General features: G+C 39.2%; 3 protein-coding genes across 3 annotated transcripts; 2 read left to right on the top strand and 1 right to left on the bottom strand.

Moving 5' to 3' along the window:
- The first annotated feature begins 4,559 nt into the window (after positions 1–4,559).
- Positions 4,560–5,631, top strand: LOC137965272 (uncharacterized mitochondrial protein AtMg00810-like). The gene is made up of 4 exons (XM_068811607.1): positions 4,560–4,815; positions 4,881–4,950; positions 4,999–5,173; positions 5,293–5,631. Exons 1-4 carry the CDS (start codon positions 4,560–4,562, stop codon positions 5,629–5,631), a joined length of 840 nt encoding a protein of 279 aa, XP_068667708.1.
- A 6,313-nt stretch (positions 5,632–11,944) lies between these two features.
- Positions 11,945–14,102, bottom strand: LOC137965271 (uncharacterized mitochondrial protein AtMg00810-like). Its single transcript, XM_068811606.1, has 4 exons — positions 13,947–14,102; positions 12,947–13,039; positions 12,224–12,712; positions 11,945–12,181 (listed from the first exon to the last, which is right to left on the bottom strand). Exons 1-4 carry the CDS (start codon positions 14,100–14,102, stop codon positions 11,945–11,947), a joined length of 975 nt encoding a protein of 324 aa, XP_068667707.1.
- Positions 14,103–19,825: 5,723 nt separating this feature from the next.
- LOC137965269 (uncharacterized) lies at positions 19,826–20,452 on the top strand. The gene is made up of 2 exons (XM_068811604.1): positions 19,826–20,144; positions 20,247–20,452. Exons 1-2 carry the CDS (start codon positions 19,826–19,828, stop codon positions 20,450–20,452), a joined length of 525 nt encoding a protein of 174 aa, XP_068667705.1.
- Positions 20,453–23,741: the final 3,289 nt, after the last annotated feature.

The following is a 23,741-nucleotide window of genomic DNA, read 5'->3' as shown; positions in this document are numbered from 1 at the left end:
ATGTGGTAGAGCATAAAGCCTCTCCTCTTCTCATAATTCGTCCATATCCTATTCTCTCTTTTCCCAAGAGCTCTCTTCCTCTTTTTCTACCTGCCATCTCTCTCTCTCTCTCTCTCTCTTTCTCTCTCTCCCCTCTTCTCCTCTCTTCTCTCGTTTCTTCTCTTCTTCTTTCTCCTCTATCTCTCCACCACCTTCATCAAGGTCTTCCATCATAGTATCAGAGCTATGGTTTTAGTATTCCAAGTCCCTCAGTTAAGGTGTTGATCATACAATTTTATCAAGCATGCAAAGTTGGAGTTGAAACAAAATTGAGCTACTCATGCTCTCCAAGATAAGTGTTCTTCTTTTAATTCTATGAAATGATTAATGATGATTAAAGTCATGAAGAAGGTTTGAGAATGAGTATTCTCATCTTATTTTCATGAATAATAAAGACTGATAGTTTGATTGAATTAACATAAGGGTTTTTTATTCGGTTTCCTCTTATTCATGCAAGTTTCGGTTAAAGAGCAGTTTTTTTGTGTCTTAATGCTGTTTTTTAATCTTTTGGAAATTATTTGAATCAAGTCTAGAGTATTCCATACTGAAATAATTGTTTATTATGCTTAATACAATGGAAAACATTTGTTGAACAGCCACTAGAAGATTGCTACTTTTGGCTGTTGACTACTTGTTTTTCCTCCACAATGGGTTCTTGGTTGACGCAAGGCAAGGGAGGAAAAGAAAAAAACTTTGGCAAGAATATTGCTGAATTCATATGCGATTTTGATCCTTCTAATTAGAATTATATTATGATATTTATTTCTCTAAATACTGAAGAGCCAAAGGAAAGTCCAAAGGTTGAAATTTCTTTACATATGGGGCACTCACTTAAGGAGGAAAGTTTTCTTCTTTGGAATTGACTTGACTTTAAGCAAGATTTGATGATTTGATTTGATCTTCTTTTAGATTTCGAGATTTTTTTTATTAAGAATGATAAAAGAATTCTTCTAGGTTTCATGGGCCAGCATAAAAAAGGTCTATTCTTGTTTAAGTGATTGTATGAATTGAGCTTCGGATTTAACACTCGGTATGTGCTCTCCTCGCTTCAATTATTGCTCTCTTAGCTTAATTCTGAATTGTATCTAGGTTGATTATCTTTTGGGTTTACTTCATCTTTTGGCTTTTAAACCAAGATGATGTGCGGTTAACAGATTTTTCTCCCACATGCTCTCTTAGCTTAATTCTGAATTGTATCTAGGTTGATTATCTTTTGAGTTTACTTCATCTTTTTGCTTTTAAACCAAGATGATGTGCGGTTAACAGATTTTTGTCCCACATCAAACAAAAAGAAAGGTGCTGAAATTTAAGCAAGTATAATTGAAGCTACAATTTCAGCTCATAAACTTTTTGGGTGGTGATTTTTTGTTTAGTGGATAATATTTCATGGCTGAAGATTTTAGATTTAATATGGTTAGAAAAAGTGACCTCAAAATCACCACAATTCCTTTTAAGGGGTTATCAAATTACTTTAGTTGGTCACAATCTGTTAAGCGATTTCTCATCACTCGTAAGTTGTTGAGTCACTTGAATAAGCCACATCCTTTTCTAGATGAGAAAGATAGTGCATATACCAAGTGGCTTAAGGAGGATACTCTAGTCCTTAGTTGGTTGATAAAAAACAAGGAAGTGATTCTTGTAAATAATGTGGTGCATCTTGAGATTACTAAATAAGTGTGGGATACTTGTGCAAATTTCTAGCCCAGTGCCAATAACTTGCAACAATAATACGATGTTTTCGAAACAATATATAATACCAAGCAAGGAGAAAATGTACATGACTATCTTGCAAGGTTTAGAGGTTTCATTCAAGAATAGAAATTTGCTCAGCCCTATTCCACTAATATTTTAATTCAAGAGAAAGAAACAAAGGGAATCATTGGCAAGAACCATCTATCTTGCCAATATCAAACCATATCTTGAAGTAGCCAAAACTCAAATCCTCGCCTTAGCTGCTCTTCCCTCCTTTGATGATATATGTGCTACACTTACACATATCACAGATCTATCTACCACTTCCCAAGTTGATGTCTCCTTTGCCATGTACTCTAATAATTGAGGACGAGGAATAAATAATCGAGGCGGTCATGGAAGAGGTGGTAGGAATGGGCAAGGCTCTTCTCAATCCAAAAATCAAACCTATTCTCACTATGGAATAACAGGTCATAGATACTTGCTAGAAAATCCATGGAAAATGACTGGGCTACAACCAATCAAGCTTCTATCAATAGAGGAGATAAGGTAGAGAACAAACTTGACAAATCAAGAGACCAGGAAATTATATGCGTAGAAGACAATGATTTACTTCAACAAATGAAGGGCATAATGATATCTTCCTCGAACTAGACCTCTTCCATTACTGCAGTTACAACTTTCTTAGGTATGATCTTAGCTACTTCACCCTCTCCATCCTAGATTATTGACTATGGGGCCTCCGAGCACCTGATAGGAAATGATCATATTTTGAGTTATATCTCCCTTTATTTGACTAATAAATTCTTTTCCATAGCAGATGGATCCCAAACCAAGGACCAAGGGATGGGATCCATATATGCTACACCCATATTACACTTATAAGATGTGCTTTTTGTTCCTCAGTTCTCTTTAAATCTTCTATTAACCAGTCAACTAACAAAATGATTTAACTATTCCATTAATTTTTTTTCCTACTTCTTGTGTTTTTAGGACCTACAAACGAAACAGGTGATTGGTAGGGGCCACGAACAAGGGGGTCTATACTACCTCAACCACTCAGTAATCTCAGCCATAACCAGCTCACTACACAAGGCCCTTCAACGGCACATCAAACTAGGCCACCCATCTCTACAAACCCTTAAACATGTAATTCCCTCATTATAGTTTATTTCTCATTTGAACTGTGAAAGTTTTCAATTGAGTAAACACCAGCGGAGTACTTATTCCCCTCGAGGTGAAAATAAATGTGTTGCTCCTTTTTTATTTAATTCACACTGATGTGTGAAGGCCCTTTAACATATCTAATGTTTCTCATACAAAGTATTTTATCATATTTTTTATGACTTCTCTAGGGTTATATGGTTATTTTACTTAAAAATAAATTAGAACTATTACCTACTTTCAAATCCTTTTTTGGAATGATCTCTACTCGGTTTAATACCACCTTAAAAGTACTTTGGTCTGGTAATGCAAAAGAATATATGTCGAGATAATTCCAATCTCTTTTCCAGAATAATGAAATCATACATCAAACCTCATGTGTCTACACACCATAGCAAAATGGTATGGAAGAGAGAAAAAATAGACACCTTCTTTAGGTTGCTCAGGCCCTCCTTCAACATATGCATGTGCCCCACTTCTACTTGCCACATGCTATCCTTAAAACATGCTTTCTCATCAATAGGTCACCATCTTATGTTCTAAATGAGCAGTCACTCTTCTCCCATTTCTTTCCTACTGAAGATAAATTTTTCCGTCCTATGACATTATTTATGTATACTTGTTTTGTCCATGTCAAATCTCCACATACAACCAAATTAGACCTCAAAGACCTTCAATGTATTTGTTTGGGGTACTCTTGTTCTCAGAAAGGATATGTGTGTTATAATCTTTCATTCAAGACAATGTTCAAATCCAAAGATGTGACCTTTTTATTTGCCCATTGTGCCCATCAAAGGCTCCACCATTCATGGCCGAGATGACTTATCTTTTCAGCCCTTGAAGCATTGGGAGACACCTTACATGTAGAGTCACCAACTCCTTCAGAGGTAAGTTCTCCTTCTGCCCCTCATTTTTTTTGTCCTCCCTTGGATACTGGACGAATTTCTCTTCAGATGGAGCCAAGGTCTTGTACAAGACAAACCACCTCTCACCCCATCTCAATTTTTATTGACTCATCGATTATCACCATGTTGTCATCACTTCCTTGCATCCATATCAACTACCTCTATTCCTCAGTCTTATTAGGAGGCTCTTCAACATCCATGATGGAAAATGACGATGGATGAAGAATTGGCACCCCTACATGAAAATATGACTTGGACACTTGTTCCCCTCCCATCCAAGAAATAGCTAGTGGGTTATAAATGGGTCTTCATTGTTAAGCACAACATGGAAAGCTCCAAGGCCCATTGTGAAGCTTAACTCATAGAAAAAGGCAACACTCAATGCTATGGTATTGAATATAAAGAAACCTTCTCCCCCATCACCAAACTCAACTCGACACGCCTCTCATTCTCTTGTTGCTATCTCTTATTGGTCGGTGTTTTAGCATGATGTGAAAAATGCCTTTTCTTAATGGAGATATGAAGGAGGAGATCTATATGCATCAATCATCAGGCTATGTGGTTGAGGGGGAGTTGGTATGTCATTTACAGTAATCTGTATATGGGTTAAAGCAGTCTTCGTGAGCTTGGTTTGTCAACTTTGGTCAAGCCATGCTTCGATTCGAATTTACCCGGAGTTTTGTGGACTATTTGGTGTTTGTCAAGCACACTAAGAAGGGTGTGGTTCTACTTGTTGTATATGTATATGCCATTATTCTGATGGGAAGTGATACCGAGAGCATAAATCAAATTAAAATGAAGATGTGTAGTGAATTCAAGACAAAAGACTTGGGACTCCTCAAGTACTTCCTGGGCATTGAAGTTCTTCGGTCCAAACATAGAAGTATCATATCACAAAGAAAATATGTTCAATACTTTCTCAAACACACAAGAACAATGGGATGTCACCCTGTTGACACTCCAATGGACACAAATGTAAAATTATGTGCAAGCTCTGGTGAAGATGTTGATGTGGGTAAATACCAAAGGCTATTTGAAAGACTTATGTTACAGTTACTAGACTTGATATCTCATTTCCAGTCAGTCTTGTCAGCCTATACATGCACAAACCTCAGGTCCCTCACTGGCAAGCACTAGAAAGAATCCTCAGGTACTTAATGAAAGCCTCATGACAAGGTCTTTTATATAAGTACCACAGTCATCTCAATGTTGAAAGCATTGCTAATGTAAATTGGGCTGGATCTCCAAATTACAAAAAATCCACCTCAAGGTATTGTATCCTAGTTAGAGGCAACCTTGTGACATGGAAAAGTAAAAAAGAAAATGTTGTGGCAAGATCTAGTGCCAAGGAAGAATATCGAGCTATGGGACATGCAATAAGTGAACTTCTAGGGATCATATCCTTCCTAGCAAAAATGGGATTTAACAAAAAATGGCCCGATGGAACTCCACTACTATAATCAAGCCGCAATTCATATTGCTTCCAATCCAGTCTTTCATGAAAGAACTAACCATATCGAAGTTGACTATCACTTTTCAGAGAGAAGCTGCAAGTAGGAATTATAAGTGTCAAACATGTCTCATCTCAAACCAACTTGGAGATGTACATACAAAATCAGTTAGCTTGATAGATCTCTCCATTTCTAGAACCAGGAATCAAGAAGGGGAGTATTTGACTAGATCCAAAATGTTGTCCTTTGTATTGAATCTCTTGGGAAATTATAAATCGTGTAATTTTCAAACTATTAGAGCATATAGTGGAAATTTCCCAAACAAGGGTTCTTGGGCGGTGACTACCAATAGGGGAATATCGTTAACAACTTATTTTTAATTTCTATTCTCAATTCACCCCCTCTTGAAAGCCACATGAGCGAACAATTATTCTTTAACACTACCTACACAAGGACTTATAGCTCTACATCAACAGTAGCAGCAAAACCTTTTTAGTCTTTCCTCCTAACCTACATACGACTTATCTCAACCAAATTTATATGAGGATAGTCTTGCCTTTTGAAAAAATCATAGGAATTTCAAGGGTTACTTTCTAAATCCAACACATACAAATGTCTCTCCCCAATAGGCAACATTGATAATTCAAGCTCTCAAGTGTTGACCATAGGTTGACTCCCACATTGCTTTTGATGATAACAAAACTTAATTGAACTAATAATTTGCAAATATAATATTTTAGATACTCCTCCTTCAAGAGCATCTCGAGGTCTAAAACATCAAAGCCAAAATGAAGACCTCAAGCAGAATTGAAGAACATCTCTTGAAGAATTGACAAGGAAGAAGAAAAAAAGAAGACTCAATTTCTTGCATCATAGACAAACATTTAAACTCAATCAATTTTTGTAAGAGAGTATTCTAAATTCCTATTCCTCAAGTACTGGAGAGATCTGAGCTTTGGGATATATATTGCATATAGACATGTTTAGATTCATCATACACATCACTTAGAAACATGTTAAAGCACTTAGAGAGTAATTCTCATGCTTAATAAAATATATATTTTAAACATGGCAATGGAATGATCAATCAATCATTGACTGTGATTGATCATCCAAAACTGTGCAAGCTAGAAATGTAAAGAATGATTGGTCAACCATAGTTGATTGATCGATGATAGTTGTTTAGGCAAGCGTAACTTACATGGAATGATCGATCATCCCTCCAGGTTGATCAATCAATCAAAACCTTGCTAGTAAGGGACTTCAAACATGATCGATCAAATGAAAATACATTAATTGATCATACTTGTATTGCAAAGCTAGAGGGAATCTCGATTAATCGATCAACCACTAGCAATGACTTTTTTTACCATAAGTACCATATTGATCAATCAATCTATCGACCAATAAGTCATTGTCTGATAGAAAAGTAGTTGTTATGATTAATTGATCAATCAGTCACTTACCAGTGATGGATCAATCAACAATCTGATATTTGCAAATGGGCAAATAACACTAGTTTGAATTTGGGAAGGTATAAATACCCCCACCAAACCGTGAGTAAAGGAGTGAAAGAGAATTTATTGGGATATCTTCAACCACAAACCTTTATCTTGAAAATTCCCACCAAAAGTGCTTTAGAGAGAAAGTGAGAAAACATTTTCTTTGAAAAACCTTCAATCTCTTTCGATCATCCTTACATATATCATAGTACAATCTCATTGATCTATTAACAACATTCTACAAAGGAGGATGCAGCTTGAATCTCTCAAGGAGAAGTATCTCTCCAAAGGTGTACTTTTTCCCTTTCTATCTAGATTAATAGGTTTTAGAATCTAGCAGAAATCTCTTTGGGAGATTGGCTTGTGTAAAAATCATGTATTGAGCTACACGTGGCCAAACAGAGCCAAAATCTCTTTTTAATTTTCCAACAATTGGAGAGTAATAGTGGAAATTTTCCCAAGCAAGGGTTCTTGGGTGGTGACTACCACTAAGGGAACATCGATAACAGAAAATCTTTTTTCCTTTTGGTGTGTGCATGTTTCTATTTATATTGAATTGCTTTTATGCTTGATATTTTGATTACATGCACAAATTGGTTTTAATTTGAATATCTCAATTCACCTCCCCTCTTGATAAGCCACTTGGGCCAACATCAAGAAGAATCCTAAGTACCTATTCTTTGTACTAGAAGCTCAATAGGCCATTTATTTACCAGATTTTAAAATATAAGTTCAAAATAAAATCATATTTGTTTTAAAAGGGGGGAAATGCTTAAAGAGGCTTGATTTAAGAATAATTTTACAATATATACCTACAAGTATCAATTTGAATAGTGCAGTCAAATTTTAAAGTATGAGATCTTCAATTAAGATACATTGGACCAAGTATAACCAATAGATTTCAAAATATAAACAAGTAGCCACTTAGATTTATATATTTAAGTCCCCATAGCTCCAAGTACTTTTAGTAAGATGCAAATTCAAATTCACTTGCTAGAACAATAATATTATTTCAAAGTAATGGTGAACAAAATCTAGCAAGGATTAAGCTAATTAAATAATATGTTAAATAAAAAGAAAAAGAAAGGAACTTGGCTCATTGAAAGATGGTGTTTCAAATACCCAAATCCAATCTCCAAATTTGGTTTCAAAGTGGAAGAGTTCTTGGGATTGGTCATTTTTTTCTAGGTGTTGAGAGTAACAAAACTTGGGGCTAAATCACTATATTGCCTTTTCATTGAATGATCATGCCTTTGTAATGACTATATTTTTTTATTTTTATGGCCTAATGATTGATCATGGCATTAGTTAACACTTTGAAACCCTTTGAAAAGAGGATGAATAATCCAACTAGCAAAATTGATCGATCATGCTTTATCAAATGACTTGTCAATGTTTCTATATGATTGATCGTGGTAAAGGTGGATGACTACAGTGGATGATCAATCGTTTCCCTTCAATGATCGATCAAGCTATAGTGGATGATTGATCATGTTTATAAATCCATCTTGCAGAACTTAGAATGATCGATCATTTTGCTAGCTGGATGATTCAGCATGCCTATTTCCAATATATAAAAATTATTTTTAAGCATGATATAGATCATGACTAAGGGTCTTGCCGTTTCCAAAATCTTTATATCCAATTAAAAACATATTTATGGAAATTATTTCATTTGATTTTTCTTGAATTCAATGATTGGTATAATACAAAATCATGAGATTTGAATTTAAAGTAATGTTTATATTTCGCAAAAACTTTTGTGATATTTTCAAACCTTTATAAAACAGGTGTATGATGATTTTGAGTATGTTTTGAAAATATGAATATCCTAATGCTCCATAACATTGATGCACTTAATAGTTCAAAATTGGCTAGCTATTCTCATGCATGACTACAATTCTTGAGATTTTCTATGTCACTTGGACTCTAGTATTAAAATATTTAAACTTCTTCTTTATGGAAGTTCTTCTTCACGACAACAATCTTGTATGAGTTTTTTTCTTCAGGTATTAACTTGACAAATTGATTAAATAGCCGTCATAATATTTGTGTTGGATGGTATGTGTCTAAATACATTAATAACACCGTTAGTAGCACAGTTTGAAACTATCCATTTTATTATAAGTAGAATAATAGAGAACAATATGATTTTACCATTAGTCTAATGGACACATTCATATCAAGAAACTCCTACAAACTCTCAACCCCCTTTTCTTTGCACATTAGATAGATTAGGAAGATAGATGATTTGATAAGAATCCACTTGTGAAAGTTCCCTATTTTTTATTAAAAGGGCAAGGAAGAGTTGAAAAAGAGAGATTAAGAGGGTTTGAATATGAGAGAAGAGAAGTATAGGAAGAGAGGGAGACAGAGTGAGAGCTAGAAGGAAAATAATGAAGATGGGAGGTGAAAGGAGAGGAGCGGTGCTAGGCACGAATTTGAGAGGGGAAAGAGAGGCAAGAGTGATTTAGGAAAAGGCTTTAACGATCTCTTCTTTCAGCCAAAAATCCCCACTTATAGCATTATTTTGAGAACTCCTTAATCAACTAGATTATATAACTCAAGGAGGGATTCTAAGAAATTGAATGGATTAAATCAATTTAGGATAGATTCTAGGAAATGAAAGATTACATCAATTAAAGATAAATCTAATCCATTAGGATCTTATATTATCAAGAAGAGGGATAATTTTCATTTTTATCCTCATGCCTCATGCCACTTGGGTATTTTCCCTTTTCTCCCACATGTTCCACACCCCTTGTTTCTTGGAGGTGGTACTTTCTATTTTGTGTTGGCTTGTCTTTCAATTTTTCTTCTTCTTTCTTCTTCTTTTCTACTTTTCTCCTTCTCTTGTTTCTTTGGGTATAATTTTGGGTTTCTACCATAATTAAATTTTGTGAAGGTATCTAAGGTCTTACTATGTGATGCCAATTACCGTTGAGCTTGTTTAAAACAACGTTACAAGATCCATTATTAGCAATATCCGGCTAATGCCCCATGAAGCCTATGCCCTATCATAAAAAAATACCACTTTTTATACATTACAAGGATTCCCTTTCCACCATTTCTTTTTTTATGTATTCACGCTGATGATCTATCTTTTCTTTCTTGTTAAAATAGTCAACAACATACTCAACATAAAAAATATTATTTTAATTTTTAGTTGGTTCTAGCTATTTGCTCCTATCATCATTGACCATCCTATAATATTTTTTTGAATGTCACTTTTAGGAATTCTTCCTCTTGGCTCAAATTCGTATAGGCTACTAGTATGGTCCCAGATCAACACGGCGATTCACAAGAAGATGGGAGAAGATAACGAAGAAGAAGAAGAATCGTAGGGGGAGACCACGAAGGTGAATGGTGGTGGATAACCCGGCTCTGAGGGAGACCGTAACCTACGGCTCTGAGGGATTCTACAACCTAGGTTCATCGGAGGAGAACCTGATCCTATGTTGGGTGAAATTCGACTTGTTCATTTCATTCTAGGGCGTCCCTTAAATAGGACTCATGACCACAAAGTTTAGATAATTACAATTTTTCCCTTCTATGACATTTAACATGAAAATAAACTAAATGACTACTTAACTGACTCAGTCAGGGTAATTGACTCAGCCATGGTGTCTCAGCCTAGCTCTGCTCACTTTTTGGTCCATAACAACTACTCATAAGAATAAGATGTTAAACTCCCTCAAACACATATAATTGAGAGACACAAAATATAAGTGACATGGATAAATGCCTACCCTAAGGGGAATTTTATTGAACAAATTTTAAACCTATCTTCTTCACTTCCCATGATATTTACGGAAAATGGCCTTGTCCGCCTTGTTGATGATGGAACACATCTTCAATTAAATGGTCCATGCCTTGGAAAGTAGGTGTTTGGCATGTCCTTTCTTAGGAACTTTTTAAATAGTGTTTCAATATCCCATTCCATATGTTTGTCATTGTCCACACAATTCACTCTTTCAACATTGTTCTATGGATTTAATATAATCTAGCTAAGTCTATATAAATTTTTCCTATCCCTCTCTAGAGGTTGATTTTTTCGATTGCTGATGATGATATAACTTATCCTAAGGGCCTATTTGGAGCCCATAGGAAAGAAAAGAAAAAAGGAGAGAGTTTTTTTTTTTTTTGGCAGTAGAGAATCATTGGCAAAAAAGAAAATAAGAGATAAAATCACTTTCTCACTTAGTTATTAATTTATCTCTCACAAAATAATGGAATTTGGGGAGATAGGAAAAGAAATAAAACTTTAGAGAAAGTTTTAATCATAATTTTTTTAATATTTACTGACTTTCAATTATTTTTCATTTTCCATGTGTATCCAAACTAGAGGAACTATATTTCTCTTCCATTTCCTCTTTCATTTTCCATGGGCATCCAAATAGGAGAAAAGAAACCTCCATTGTTTTTTTTTTTTTGTTTTTTGTTTCTTTTTCTTTTCTCTCCACTTTCTATATTTAAAACACAGCCTAAGGGTTTATAAAAATCCTCCATGGTCTTATGAGTGAAATCATGATTTATTCTATTTATTATTTTCATGTTTTACATGATACACAAAAAATTCAACATTTATTTTTTAGCCCACACTGATAAACTGAGGTTGACAACGGTGAACCGAGTGTGATGAAGCAGCCAATACCAGAGCTCATGTTCTGGTTTCTCATGGACGAAACCACCTCGTCACAAGGCTGATGGCACTACCCAATAGAGAGCACTAAGCTCTGATAGTGGTGGATGGAACCATCATAACCTCTAGAGGCCGACGACGCAGCCCAACAGAGAGCTTCACGCTCTGGTTTCTCAGTCACGAATACGAAGTAATTTTTTTTTGGAAATAATCTGCTCGAGAGCTTCCCTTCCTCTTTATTTTCTATTTATACTTAGGTGTTAGATTAACCTTATTACATAACAGTCCATGGGCCCAATACAATGCAACCCAGCCCATTAATCCCTGTCTAATTACTCTATGTACATAACACAAATTATACAACAAATATTAACATAAATTATATCTAATATACATCCCAACATATCGTAACATCCCCCCTCAAATTGATGTTGGGGAGTCAACCAACAACAATTTGCCAACCAGAAAATTATGTCAGGGTTGAGACAATGCTTTGGTGAAGATATTAGCCAATTGAAGATCCGAATAAATGAACGGAAGAGAGATTACCTAGCGCTCCAAAGTGTCGCAGATAGAGTGACAATCAACCTCAATGTGCTTGGTCCGCTCATGAAAAATAGGGTTGGCAGCAATCTGAATAGCACTCGTATTATCCGCATGAAGTGGTGTAGGTGAAGTCCGAGGAAACTGGAGCTCAGAAAGAAGACCGCAAAGCCATATAACTTTAGAACACACATTTGACATGGCATGATACTCGGCCTCAGTGGATGGCTTTGAGACCCGGTCCTATTTCTTACATTTCCAAGAAATCAGTCCATTCCCTAAAACCATACACCAACCTATAGTAGAACGACGGGTATCGAGGCACCTAGCCCAATCAACATCACTATATGCAACCAGTCGTAGTGTGGAGCCTATAGGAAAGAATAAGCCACGAGTAGAAGAACCTCGCAAATAGTGGATGATGTGATGAACTGCCACAATATGAAGGTGCCGAGGAAATGATATAAACTGATTGACATGATGAACAACATATGAGATGTCACGGTGAGTAGTGGTCAAGTATATGAGACTCCCAACCAATCGTCGATAGATACTAGGATCATCAAGAAGATCCTCTTCATCTTTCCTGTATTTGACATTGACCTCCATAGGAGTAGCAACCGAATATTTGAATTGTAACCCACCTAGAGTAATAATTTCTTGAATATACTTATGCTGGTTTAAGAAAATACTGTTGGGCGGTTGATGTACCTCCAGCCCTAAGAAGTACATGAGCTGGCCAAAGTCCTTCATATGAAAGGTGGCAGGCAACACCTACTAAAACTTGGTAATCAGGCCAGAGTCAGCTCTAGTAATGATGATGTCATTTACATAAACCAAGAGAATGTTCATGCCCATGGCAGACTTGTATAGAAAAGAGAGGAATCATATTGACTCTGTGTAAACTTGCGGAGAATAAGTGTGTGGCGAAACGTCTCAAACCAATCTCGGGGGGAGGGGGGGGGGGGCTTTCTTGAGCCCATACAGAGGACAACATAGCTTGCAGACATCATCAGGAGAGGAGGTAGTCATACCAAAGGGGAGCTTCATGTAGACAACTTCCTGTAGGTCACCATGTAGAAAGGCATTCTTCACATCCATCTGATGTAGTGACCAGGACTAGGAGGCTACAATGGAAAATATAGTGCGGACTGTGGTTATCTTGGGAACTGGCACAAATGTATCCTAATAATCAATCCTGTTGAATTTAGGATCCCTATTCCATAATTCCAAGCAAGAGAAAGAAGAAAGAAAAAAATAAGAAAAGGGAAGAGCTCTTAGGTAGAGAGAAGAAAAAACTAAAAGAGAAAAGAGGTGGCGCAAGCAAGGAGAGAGAGAGAGAGAGAGAGAGAGAGAGAGAGAGAGAGAGAGATTAACTCAAGAATGAGATGTGTAACTTGATTAATTCCGAATTACAACACCTCTATTTATAGTAGATGAAGAGGTAGAGTCCTTATACAATTAGCCTTTCAATCCTATTTACATTCCAACTCTAACTCTCTAAGATAAGTCTATTCCAACCAATCTAATAGAAGACAAATATGAGTTGAACTATAATTTTTTTACATGCACGTGAATATAAGGGAGGAGGCCAGCTCATGGCCTTATCCTTGTGGGTCCCTCATGATCTTCCAGCTCATCTTGATAAGGTTGCCAGCTCAGAGATATTTGTGGGTCCCACTTGATCTTCAGGTCTTCTAACTCATTTTAGTTTGTGCTTCTTAATTCCTTAACTCGTGCTTGCTTGGATGAGGACTATTCTTGGTGTCCCACGTCCTCATGGTGGGTCCCACTAGCTTGAGCACCATGGTGGGTCCACATTGTAACACTCCCCCTCAAGCTGGGGGTGAGAAGAGACATCATAAATGCCCAGCTTGCTGCATATGGTAGACATAATCTTGTGAGTGACCGGCTTAGTGAGAATATCTACAACTTGACTTTGTGATGATATATGCTTCAGAGATAAGAAATCGGCTTGGAAATTTTGTCATATAAAATGGCAATCCACTTCAATATGCTTTGTTCTTTCATGGAAGACTGGATTCGATGTAATGTGTATTGTTGCTTGATTGTCATAGTATAGATCTATTGGAGCTTCTTTGTAGAATCCAAACTCAGTGAGAATAGATCTTATCCATATGAGTTCACTAACAGTGGATGCCATGGCCCTTTATTCTACTTCTGCACTAGACCGTGCTACTACATTTTGCTTCTTGCTTTTCCATGTAACCAAATTCCCTCCAACTACAGTACAAAATCCCAAAGCAGATTTTCTGTCATCTGGGGATTCGGCCCAGTCTGCAACTGAGAATCCTTTGATATTGAAGTGACCATGGTTTTTATAGAGAAGCCCCCTTCTTGGAGCTCCTTTCAGATATTGTAGTATTCTTTCAAGTGCTTGCCAATTATTAAGTTGTGGCTTGTGCATTTATTGACTTGCCACACTTACTGCATATGAAATATCTGGCCTTGTTACACACATGTAAATAAGTCGTCCCACTAGTCTTTGATATTTCCCAATATCTACATCCTCTACAGTGCCTGCACATAATTTTTTATTTGATTCCATAGGAGGGTCTGCTGGTTTGCATCCCATCATTCCAGTCTCCTCTAGTAGATCAAGGCCATACTTCTTTTGGGATAGCACAATCCCATGTCTTGAATTCAGCACATATTTTCTCGTTTGTTTTTTGGATGCCCTCGGAATCACTCCCCGTTAAAATAATATCATCAACATATACAGCTAGAATCACCTTACGACTTGGTGTATTTTCAATAAATACTGAGTGATCTCCAAAGCATCTGTGAAAGCTGGCCCTTATGATGGCTTGACTAAATTTCTCAAACCATGCCCGAGGGGACTTCTTTAGACCATAAAGATTTTTTTAGGCGGCATACTGGCTCCCCCTCAACCACATACCCGGGTGGTTGTTGCATGTAAATTTCTTCTTTAATATCACCATTAAGAAATGCATATTTCCCGTCAAGTTGATATGGCTGTGATGAATTGGCCACCAGAGATAATAATATATGTACCAAGTTCATTTTTGCCACTAGAGAGGAGGTTTCTTCATAATCAATTCCATAGCACTGAGTATAACCTTTGGCAACCAATTGAGCCTTTAGTCATGTAATTCGACCCATCCGGATTATGTTTGATAGTATAAACCCACTTGCAACCAACAAGTTTTTTATCTATGGGAAGAGGAACTAGTGACCATGTATGATTGTCATTAAGGGCCTCCATTTTTTCATCCATTGCTGCCTACCACCTTGGATGTTGTAGAGCCTCCTGATAGGACCAAGGAACAAATATGGAGGAAATAGAAGAAAGAAACTGACAACATAAAGGTGAGAGGCGATGATGAGACACAAAATTTGAAATGGGATGAGAAGTAGAAGGTTTAGTGCATGATCTTGGTACTTTCCTTATAGAAATAGGACGAGTATCATATTGAGGGCCAAAAATATCTGGTGATGAAGGACTTACCTTTGTTGGATCTGTTAACTCGGCAGGTGTGGTGTTGGCCACTTGCTCTAGGGGTTGAATAATTTCTGTATCACGAGGCACAACCGGTCGAGAGGAACCTAGTACTAAGGATAGACCAGGAGGAGCACTATCAGAATAAAAAGAGGAGTCTTCAAAAAATGTTACATCCCTGGACACAAATAAATGTTGAAGAGTAGGACTATAACAAACATAACCCTTTTGTGTGCAAGAGTATCCTAAAAAGATACACTTGATAGATTTAGGATCAAGTTTGTTGTGCCTAGGTAATGAATTATGAACAAAACATTGACATCCGAAGACTTTCAAAGGTAGTGAAAATGGATCATCCTTTGGTAATAATCTAGAGTAAGGAGATTTACTACCAAGAATGGTAGATGGTAGAGGATTTATAAGAAAGTAAGCCATAAGGACTGCATGAGGCCAATAAAAGTATGGAACTTTCATGGCATAGAATAAACCTCGAGCTACCTCAAGAATATTACAATTTTTTCGTTCGGCTACACTATTTTGTTGAGGAGTGTAGGTGCATGATGTTTGATTGATAATGCCATTTTCTTGACAAAAAGAGTCAAGGTCTTTGGAAACATATTCTTTGGCATTATCAGACCGGAGAATTTTTATTTTCTGACCAAATTGTGTGAGTACCATAGCATAAAATGATTTAAAAATGAATGGTATCTCAGAACTCTCCTTAAATATAAACAACCAAGTTGGTGAGTGAAATCATCAACAAATGTAATAAAATATTTTGCTTGGGAAATGTGGGAGACACTCAAGGGCCCCCAAACATCAGTATGAATTAAAGAAAATGGAGTGACACTTTTGACTTCTGGGCGAGGAGAGTATGTACTCCTTTGATGTTTACTCAATTGACAAACCTCACAATGAAATTCTGACCTTACTTTAAGAGAAGAAAAAATACAATGAGTACATTCTTTCCCATCTGCTATGCCAGCACCAGTCTTTCCACCTCTTCCTTGGCCGTGGTCAGATGATAACCCTCTATGATCGGAATACATAGCAGATGATACTTCAATAGTGGAGGAAGAAGTGTATGGAATACGAAGTAGTGTTTCGCATACATCATCAAACTTGGGGATAACAACAACACTCAAAAGTTGACTCTTGGCAATCTCAAGATGGGGTTTAACATTTGCAAGACAAATAGTAGTAATTAAGGCTTCCTTCTATTTGTCTTGGATAGAAATATTAGTGGTTGAAGGTTGAGTGTTATATACTCGATAGCCGAACGAGTCATTCAAAGGTATCGTAGTTGAAGGTAGATCACGTGTGTTTTGTGTTCTTGAACGTGCAAGCCATAATGGCACTTTTGGTAAATCTGTTTTGTAGATGCTACTTAATATTTATGATGTATGCTTCAGGTCTTTGAGTGTTTAAGATTTAATGATGTCATTGTAAATATTAAGCCTTAGTGAACATCTTAAAGGTGCAAAATGAAATGAAGCAAGGCAAGGAAAGTTGAAATCAGAAAACAAGACAGGTTCTCCTCTGACGAACCAGGTTATGGTCTACCTCAGAGCCGTAGGTTACAGTCTCCCTCAAAGCCAGGTTATTCTCCATCTCCTCCCCTCTATCCTGAGCACTTCCCTTTTCTCATTTTCCTCACTTATGTCACCCAGAATTCGAAATCATTGGAAGACCAGGACGTCCACAACACCCTGGTGCTGAACCTGTGCTGGACGTAGAGCTCTCCTTTCGTCGGGTTACACGGTCCATGGTCAGAGACCATAACACGTTGGTATTAGAGCGGGGAACTATGGGAGAGACGTCTAGCCAGGAAGAGAGGTTTGAAAGGTTCAGAGAAGAGATGCAAGCAAGGCAGGATGAGGCAGAGGGTCGACTGGCAAGCATGCTGGACAGCATAGTGTCTCATTCAGTCGCTCAGGCGATGTATCAGCAGATGGCTCAGCATATGGAAGAGATCACCAACCTGATTCGTAGGACATCCACTCCACATGGGGGACACCCAAAAAATCATGGACTAGGGGGACACTACAGTTCGAATGGTGGACGTCCAGAGGCTACCACCATTCCAAGGTACACAAAAATGGAATTTCTGCTCTTTAGCGGGTCAGAGTTGGGATGGCTGCATTCCACATGCTCAACGAAGCGCAGCTGTGGGGCCACCAACTAGAACGGGAACATCCGAGCATCAATTGGGAAGAATTTAAAGAATTATGCACCATCCAGTTTGGGTCTACCACCCACGCTAACCCATTGAGCAATCTCATTATGTTAAAACAGATTGGCAATGTTGCTGATTACCAGAAGATATTTCAGGAGAAGTTAGCCGGAGCTAGACAAGTGATCAGAGTAGATCAGCAAGTTAGCTTCTTCACAACAGGGTTAAATGAGGCATTGAGGTTGGAAGTAGAACTCATGCCCCCCTCAGATTTGACCCGAGCTATGAATTTCGCTCGAACTTTGGAGACCAAACACAAATTTTAAAACAAGAAGCCAACGTGGTCAACTGGGAAAACCTCCTCGGGAGGGTCATCCACCTCATCTCACTGATGCAGCAGTCCTTATAACCCTCCTCCCTACCACCCAAAACCCCCTCCAACACAACAATCAGTCATCAAAAAACTCACCGGACCATAAATGGAAGCCAGGAAAGAAAATGGGTTATGCTTCAATTGTGATGAACACTATACCTTTGGACACTGCTGTAAGAAACTTTTTTGGGTGGAACTGGAAGACGAAGATGAGGAAGACCCACCGGTGGAAGAGATTGCTGCTGAGGAACCTGTGATCTCCATCCACGCCATTACAGGCATTCAGACCACCACCACAATGCAGGTCTGTGTGTTGGCTGGTCCCCAACCACTGGTCAGTCTCGTGGACTAAGGCAGCACACACAAGTTCATCAGCCTTACCACCGCCAATTATTTGAAACTTCCGGTGAAATCCAAGCCAACCGCTTCAATGTTTGTTGCCAATGGGGACAAAGTGCCGAGCTATGGAGTTAGCAAGTCTGTCCGGTTCTCCATTGCTGGACATATCTTCTCAGCAGATTTCTGCATCATACCCCTCGCTGATTTTGATTTAGTTCTCGGCGTTACGTGGCCCCAGACCTTAGGGCCAATATTATGGGACTTCGTTGCCCTTACTATGAGCTTTGAATTTTATCACACAGCATCACACTTCAGGGCCGTCATACCGAAGGTTCAGCACAGCTGCATACCATCCAGCAACAACAGCCCACTGTCAACATGTTGGACGCAGTGTTGGATGAATTTGCTGATTTGTTTCACCTACTCAGCAACCTACCGCCTTTACGCCACTGTGACCACAGAATCCATTTGAAGGCTGGCTCCGAGGTTGTGGTGGTGAGACCCTATGGATACCCCCACCTCCAAAAAGATGAGATTGAAAGACAATGTGCTGTCATGCTCGATCAGGGCCTCATAAGGCCGAGTACCTCTCCCTTTTCGTTCCCGGTCCTCTTGGTGAAGAAGAATGACCACACATGGCGGTTTTGTGTTGATTACCGGGAATTAAATGCCAAGACAATTAAGGACAAGTTTCCCATTCCGGTTGTGGATGAGCTACTAGATGAACTCCACATGGCCACATTTTTCACCAAGCTCGACTTGCTGTCTGGCTATCATCAAGTCCGCATGCATCCTCCGGACATAGAGAAAACAGCCTTCCGCACTCACCATGGCCATTTTGAGTTCATTGTCATGGGCTTCGGCCTCTCCAATGCGCCATCTACTTTTCAGGCATTAATGAATGAGGTATTTTGCCCCTTTCTCAGAAAATTTGCCCTTGTTTTCTTTGACGATATCCAGATTTTCAGCAAGAGTTGGGGGCAACACCTCCAAGACCTGCGTCGAGTCTTCATCATCCTCCGGACGCACCACCTATATTTGAAGCGCTCCAAGTGCTCCTTTGGTCAGCCACAGGTGGCCTATTTGGGCCATGTGATTACAACAGCTGCCGTCACTATGGATCCAACCAAAATCGAGGCGATACTGCAATGGCCACCACTCCACAATGTTGCTGCCTTATGCGGTTTTCTGGGTCTCGTGGGGTATTACAGAAAGTTCAGAGAGAATTATGCACACCTCGCAGCACCCTTATCCAACCTGCTGCGCCATAATGCCTTCCAGTGGACGGAGACAATAGAGAACTCCTTTAATGTGCTCAAAGAAGCTCTCGCTTCAGCACCGGTGCTGTAGCTGCCAAATTTTGACGACGACTTTGTGTTGGAATGCGATGCCTCTGGCAGTGGAATTGGGGCTGTCCTTCATAAATCCCAGCACCCCATTGCATACTTCACCCGACAGCACGCCCTCCACCATCACGGATTGCCAGCCTACGAGCGAGAATTAATTGGGTAAGCGAAGGCCATGCAGCACTGGAGACCCTATTTGTGGGGCCATATGTTTCGCATCCGCACTGGTCACTCCAGCCTCAAGTTCTTGTTGGACCAACGCATCTCCATGCCACCTCAACAGCACTGGATCAGCAAGCTCATGGGCTTCGACTTTACCATGGAACACAAACCGGGTCCCTTGAACCGAGCAGCGGATGCTCTCTCCCATCAGTCAGACGCAGCAATGCAACTCGCAGCCATTAGTCACCCCACACCACTGCTGCTAGAGGCTATACGTCAGGAGCACCAGTCCACAACAGAATTACGGCAACTATTTCAGAAAATTACAGAAGGTCAGATGGTGCCTCACTGGTCGATCCTGGACCACCTCATCCTATACAAATGACGAATCTACCTCCTGCCTTCATCTCCCTTGGTGCTGAAAATTTTATCAGCCTACCATGACAGCGTAGGTGAGGGGCTCCAGAAATCTTTACGGGGGGTACACGATGATTTTTATTGGGCTGGGTTGAGGTCTCACATTGCTGAATATGCTGCTGCATGCCTGAACTGCCAGCGCAACAAGGCCACCATTTTTCTTCAGCTGGGGTACTCCAGCCCCTCGACCTCCCCACTCAGGTATGGTCCGACCCCTCCGTGAATTTTATTGAAGGCCTTCCGAGAGCAGCGGACAAATCCATCCTTTTGGTTGTGGTTGATCGCCTTTCTAATTATGCCCATTTCATGCCCATGGCCCATCCGTATATAGCAGCCATAGTTGCCCAAGTTTTTGTTGACAACATTGTCCGTGTGCATGGCATTCCCGAGTCAATAGTCAGTAATTGGGATGTGATCTTTACCAGTAACTTCTGGAAAGAACTCTTCAGACTCTGCTGCACGAAAGTCAAATATACGTCGGCCTACTACCCTCAAACAGACTGTCAGATGGAAGTAGTGAACCGCACCATCGAGATGTACTTGCGATGCCTTGTGGGGGACAACCCTAAGAACTGGCTTCACTGCATTAGTTGGGCCAAGTAATGCTACAACACATCATTTCATAGAGCCTTACACCCCTCTCCCCCCTGTCTGCTCTCATATACCATAGGGTCCACCCGCGTGGATGCAGTTGATGACACCTTACATAACAGGGATCAGTTGTTAGCAATTGCCCTCGCCCGGTTCCGGCAAGGTTAGGCCCGCGTGAAGCTTCAGTATGATCAGCACCACCGGGATGTGCAGTACCACCCCGATGACTTTGTTTGGCTCCGCCTCCAGCCATATCGCCAACACTCCCTTGCCAGGATGCCCCACAAGCTATCCCCCAAGTACTTTGGGCCCTACAGAATTCTGCGGCAAGTGGGACAAGTTGTCTATCAGCTCCAACTGCCCCCAGAGTGTCAACTTCACGATGTTTTCCATGTTTCCCTGCTCAAGCCTCTCAAGGGACCAGCACCTCACTCATCCCTGCTTGACCATCGATTGAAGACGGTAAGGTCTCTCTCACTCCTATCAAAATTCTGCAGACCAGGCAGCTCGAGGACAACCCCAGATTTTGGTTCAATGGTCACATACTGATCCGACCGAGGCCACTTGGGAAAACTTATAGGTGTTTCAGCCCGTATACCCTTCATTTGATCTTGAGGACAAGCTCACTTTCAAAGGGGGGAGTGATGTTATAGAATCGATAGCCGAATGAGCCATTCAAAGGCGTCGCAGTTGAAGGCAGATCACGTGTGTTTTGTGTTCTTGAACGTGCAAGCCATAATGGCACTTTTGTAAATCTGTTTTGCAGCAGCTACTTAATATTTATGTTGTATGCTTCAGCTCTTTGAGCATGTAAGCCTTAATGGCATCATTGTAAATATTGAGCCTCAGCGAACAACTTAAAGGGGCAGAATGAAATGAAGAGCGGCAAGGAAAATGAAAATCAGAAAATAGGACAGGTTATAGTCTCCCTCAAAGCCAGTTTATCCTCCATCTCATCCCCTCTATCCCAAGCACTTCCCTTTTCTCATTTTCCTCACTTACTTCACCCAGAATTCGAAATCATAGGAAGACCAGGATGTCCATAGCACCCTGGTGCTGAACCTGTGGTGGACTCAGAGCTCTCTTTCAGCCGGGTTACACGATCCATGGTCAGAGACCATAACACTAATCTAACTTCCACTCTTGAAGAAAACCTCTAAAGCAAATCTAGTACTCATGGATATTTTCTCCTTGTTTAGTATTCAACATTCTTTGGAGAATATCATATGGTCTATGTAGAGTATCCGGGCAAGAGTACAGTTTAGCACATGTCTCCCAAATTTGTTTAGTACTGTCAAGATGAATAACATTATTGGAGACATGTTATTACATGCTATTTATTAGCTAACTAATCACCAAAGTATCATTTTTCAACCATTTTTTATAAAAAAATATCATCTTCATCAATAGGTGGTCCTCGGGTGGTGAGGTGACAAAGTAGGTCTTTTGTTATAAGGAACCGATGTGGACCACCTCATAAAATTTGATACCCCAAGTAAGGGTATGGTGGTAATTCTTAGTATATCACCTTTGATATTCATATTCTCTTCAGCCATGACAGGCCCTTCTTAAAAAAATAAATTCTAATAATTAACACCAAGTAGTACTCTTCAAACAACTCGATGTATGGGGAATTTTAACATTGATGCTAAATTATTATTCTAATTTTTTTCCTCTAATACCAATAATAAAAGACTCAATAACCATCTTCTATATCATGGAATTCTTATCTCATGGAAAAAATTCCAAAAATCTGATCATGGACTAGTCTCCGTAAACAAAATTTCCAAACCGACAAGACTGTTTTGATAGCTCCTTCTAGATAGAGAGGCATGCATATCCATAATATAATAAGATGAAAGAAATCACATACTCATCCTTAAATCATCTTCTAAATTCAGAAAACAGTAACACAAAAGTAAAAAAAATTGAACACTTATCTCTTGGCTTGTGTTCTTCCTTCATAAAAAAAGACTTCTTTGAGTGGCGTTGATCATCACTTCTTTAGAGCATTCCTTTGATGAGGGATCCTAAATATAATGCTCTGATACCATGTTGAATTTAGGATCTCTTTTCTTTAATTCTGAGCTAGACAAAGAAGAAATAAAAAAAGAAAAAAAGGGAAGAAGAACTCTCGGGTAGAGAGAAGAAAAAAATAAAAGAGAAAAGAGAGGTGGCACCAAGCAAAGAGAGAGAGAGAGAGAGAATAACTCAAGAATGAGATATGTAACTTGATTAATTCAGAATTACAACACCTCTATTTATAGTAGAGGAAGTGGTAGAGTCCTTATACAATTAACCTTTCAATCCTAATTACTTTTCAACTCTAACTCCCTAAGATAAGTCTATTCAAACCAATCTACTAGAAGACTAATATGAGTTGAACTAGAATTCTTTCTTCATTCACATGAATATAAGGAAGGAGGCCAGCTCATGGCCTTATCCATGTGGGTCCCTCATGATCTTCCAACTCATCTTGATATGGTTGTCAGCTCGTGAGATATTTATGGGTCCCACTTGATCTTCAAGTCTTCTAACTCATTTCAACTCGTGCTTCTTAATTCCTTAACTCGTTCTTGCTTGGGTGAGGACTCTTCTTGGTGTCACACGTCCTCATGGTGGGTCCCACCAGTCCGAGCACCATGGTGGGTCTCACATTGTAACAAATCCCATATTCCTGCTTTTTCCCCAGGGCTATGAGGCGGGCTTTGTACCGATCCAAAGATCCATCTGAACGCAGCTTGACAGAGAAGACCCACTTACTCCCAAGAGGCCGAATAGCAGGGGGGTAAGTAATAATGTCCCAAGTGTGATTTTCCGCTAGATTTTTTAGTTCTATTTGTATTGCCTTTTGCCAAGATTCTTGTGCCATAGCCTATTTGTAGCAAGAGGGAACGGAGATAGAGGATAAAGTAGCCACA

The sequence above is a fragment of the Aristolochia californica genome, unplaced genomic scaffold (genome assembly GCF_029961685.1).
Source record: "Aristolochia californica isolate CCGP_79_NKW_82.1479 unplaced genomic scaffold, dmAriCali1.0.hap1 SCAF_5, whole genome shotgun sequence".
In the NCBI taxonomy this organism is placed as follows: Eukaryota; Viridiplantae; Streptophyta; class Magnoliopsida; order Piperales; family Aristolochiaceae; genus Aristolochia; species Aristolochia californica.
This window is presented reverse-complemented; position numbering and strand designations above follow the sequence as displayed.

Excerpts from the sequence above, each read along its gene's own strand:
- LOC137965269 (XM_068811604.1), top strand. The coding sequence starts at position 19,826 with ATGCAGCACTGGAGACCCTATTTGTGGGGCCATATGTTTCGCATCCGC. Across the intron at positions 20,145-20,246 it reads ATTTCAGAAAATTACAGAAG|CCTACCATGACAGCGTAGGT; the intron begins GTCAGATGGTGC and ends AAATTTTATCAG.
- LOC137965271 (XM_068811606.1), bottom strand. The coding sequence starts at position 14,102 with ATGGCATCCACTGTTAGTGAACTCATATGGATAAGATCTATTCTCACT. Across the intron at positions 12,713-12,946 it reads CTACCTCCTCTCCTGATGAT|GTGTTGCCTGCCACCTTTCA; the intron begins GTCTGCAAGCTA and ends AAGTTTTAGTAG. Across the intron at positions 12,182-12,223 it reads CTACTATAGGTTGGTGTATG|GACCGGGTCTCAAAGCCATC; the intron begins GTTTTAGGGAAT and ends TGTAAGAAATAG.
- LOC137965272 (XM_068811607.1), top strand. The coding sequence starts at position 4,560 with ATGGGAAGTGATACCGAGAGCATAAATCAAATTAAAATGAAGATGTGT. Across the intron at positions 4,951-4,998 it reads GCACTAGAAAGAATCCTCAG|TCATCTCAATGTTGAAAGCA; the intron begins GTACTTAATGAA and ends TAAGTACCACAG. Across the intron at positions 5,174-5,292 it reads AATATCGAGCTATGGGACAT|TCTTTCATGAAAGAACTAAC; the intron begins GCAATAAGTGAA and ends CTTCCAATCCAG.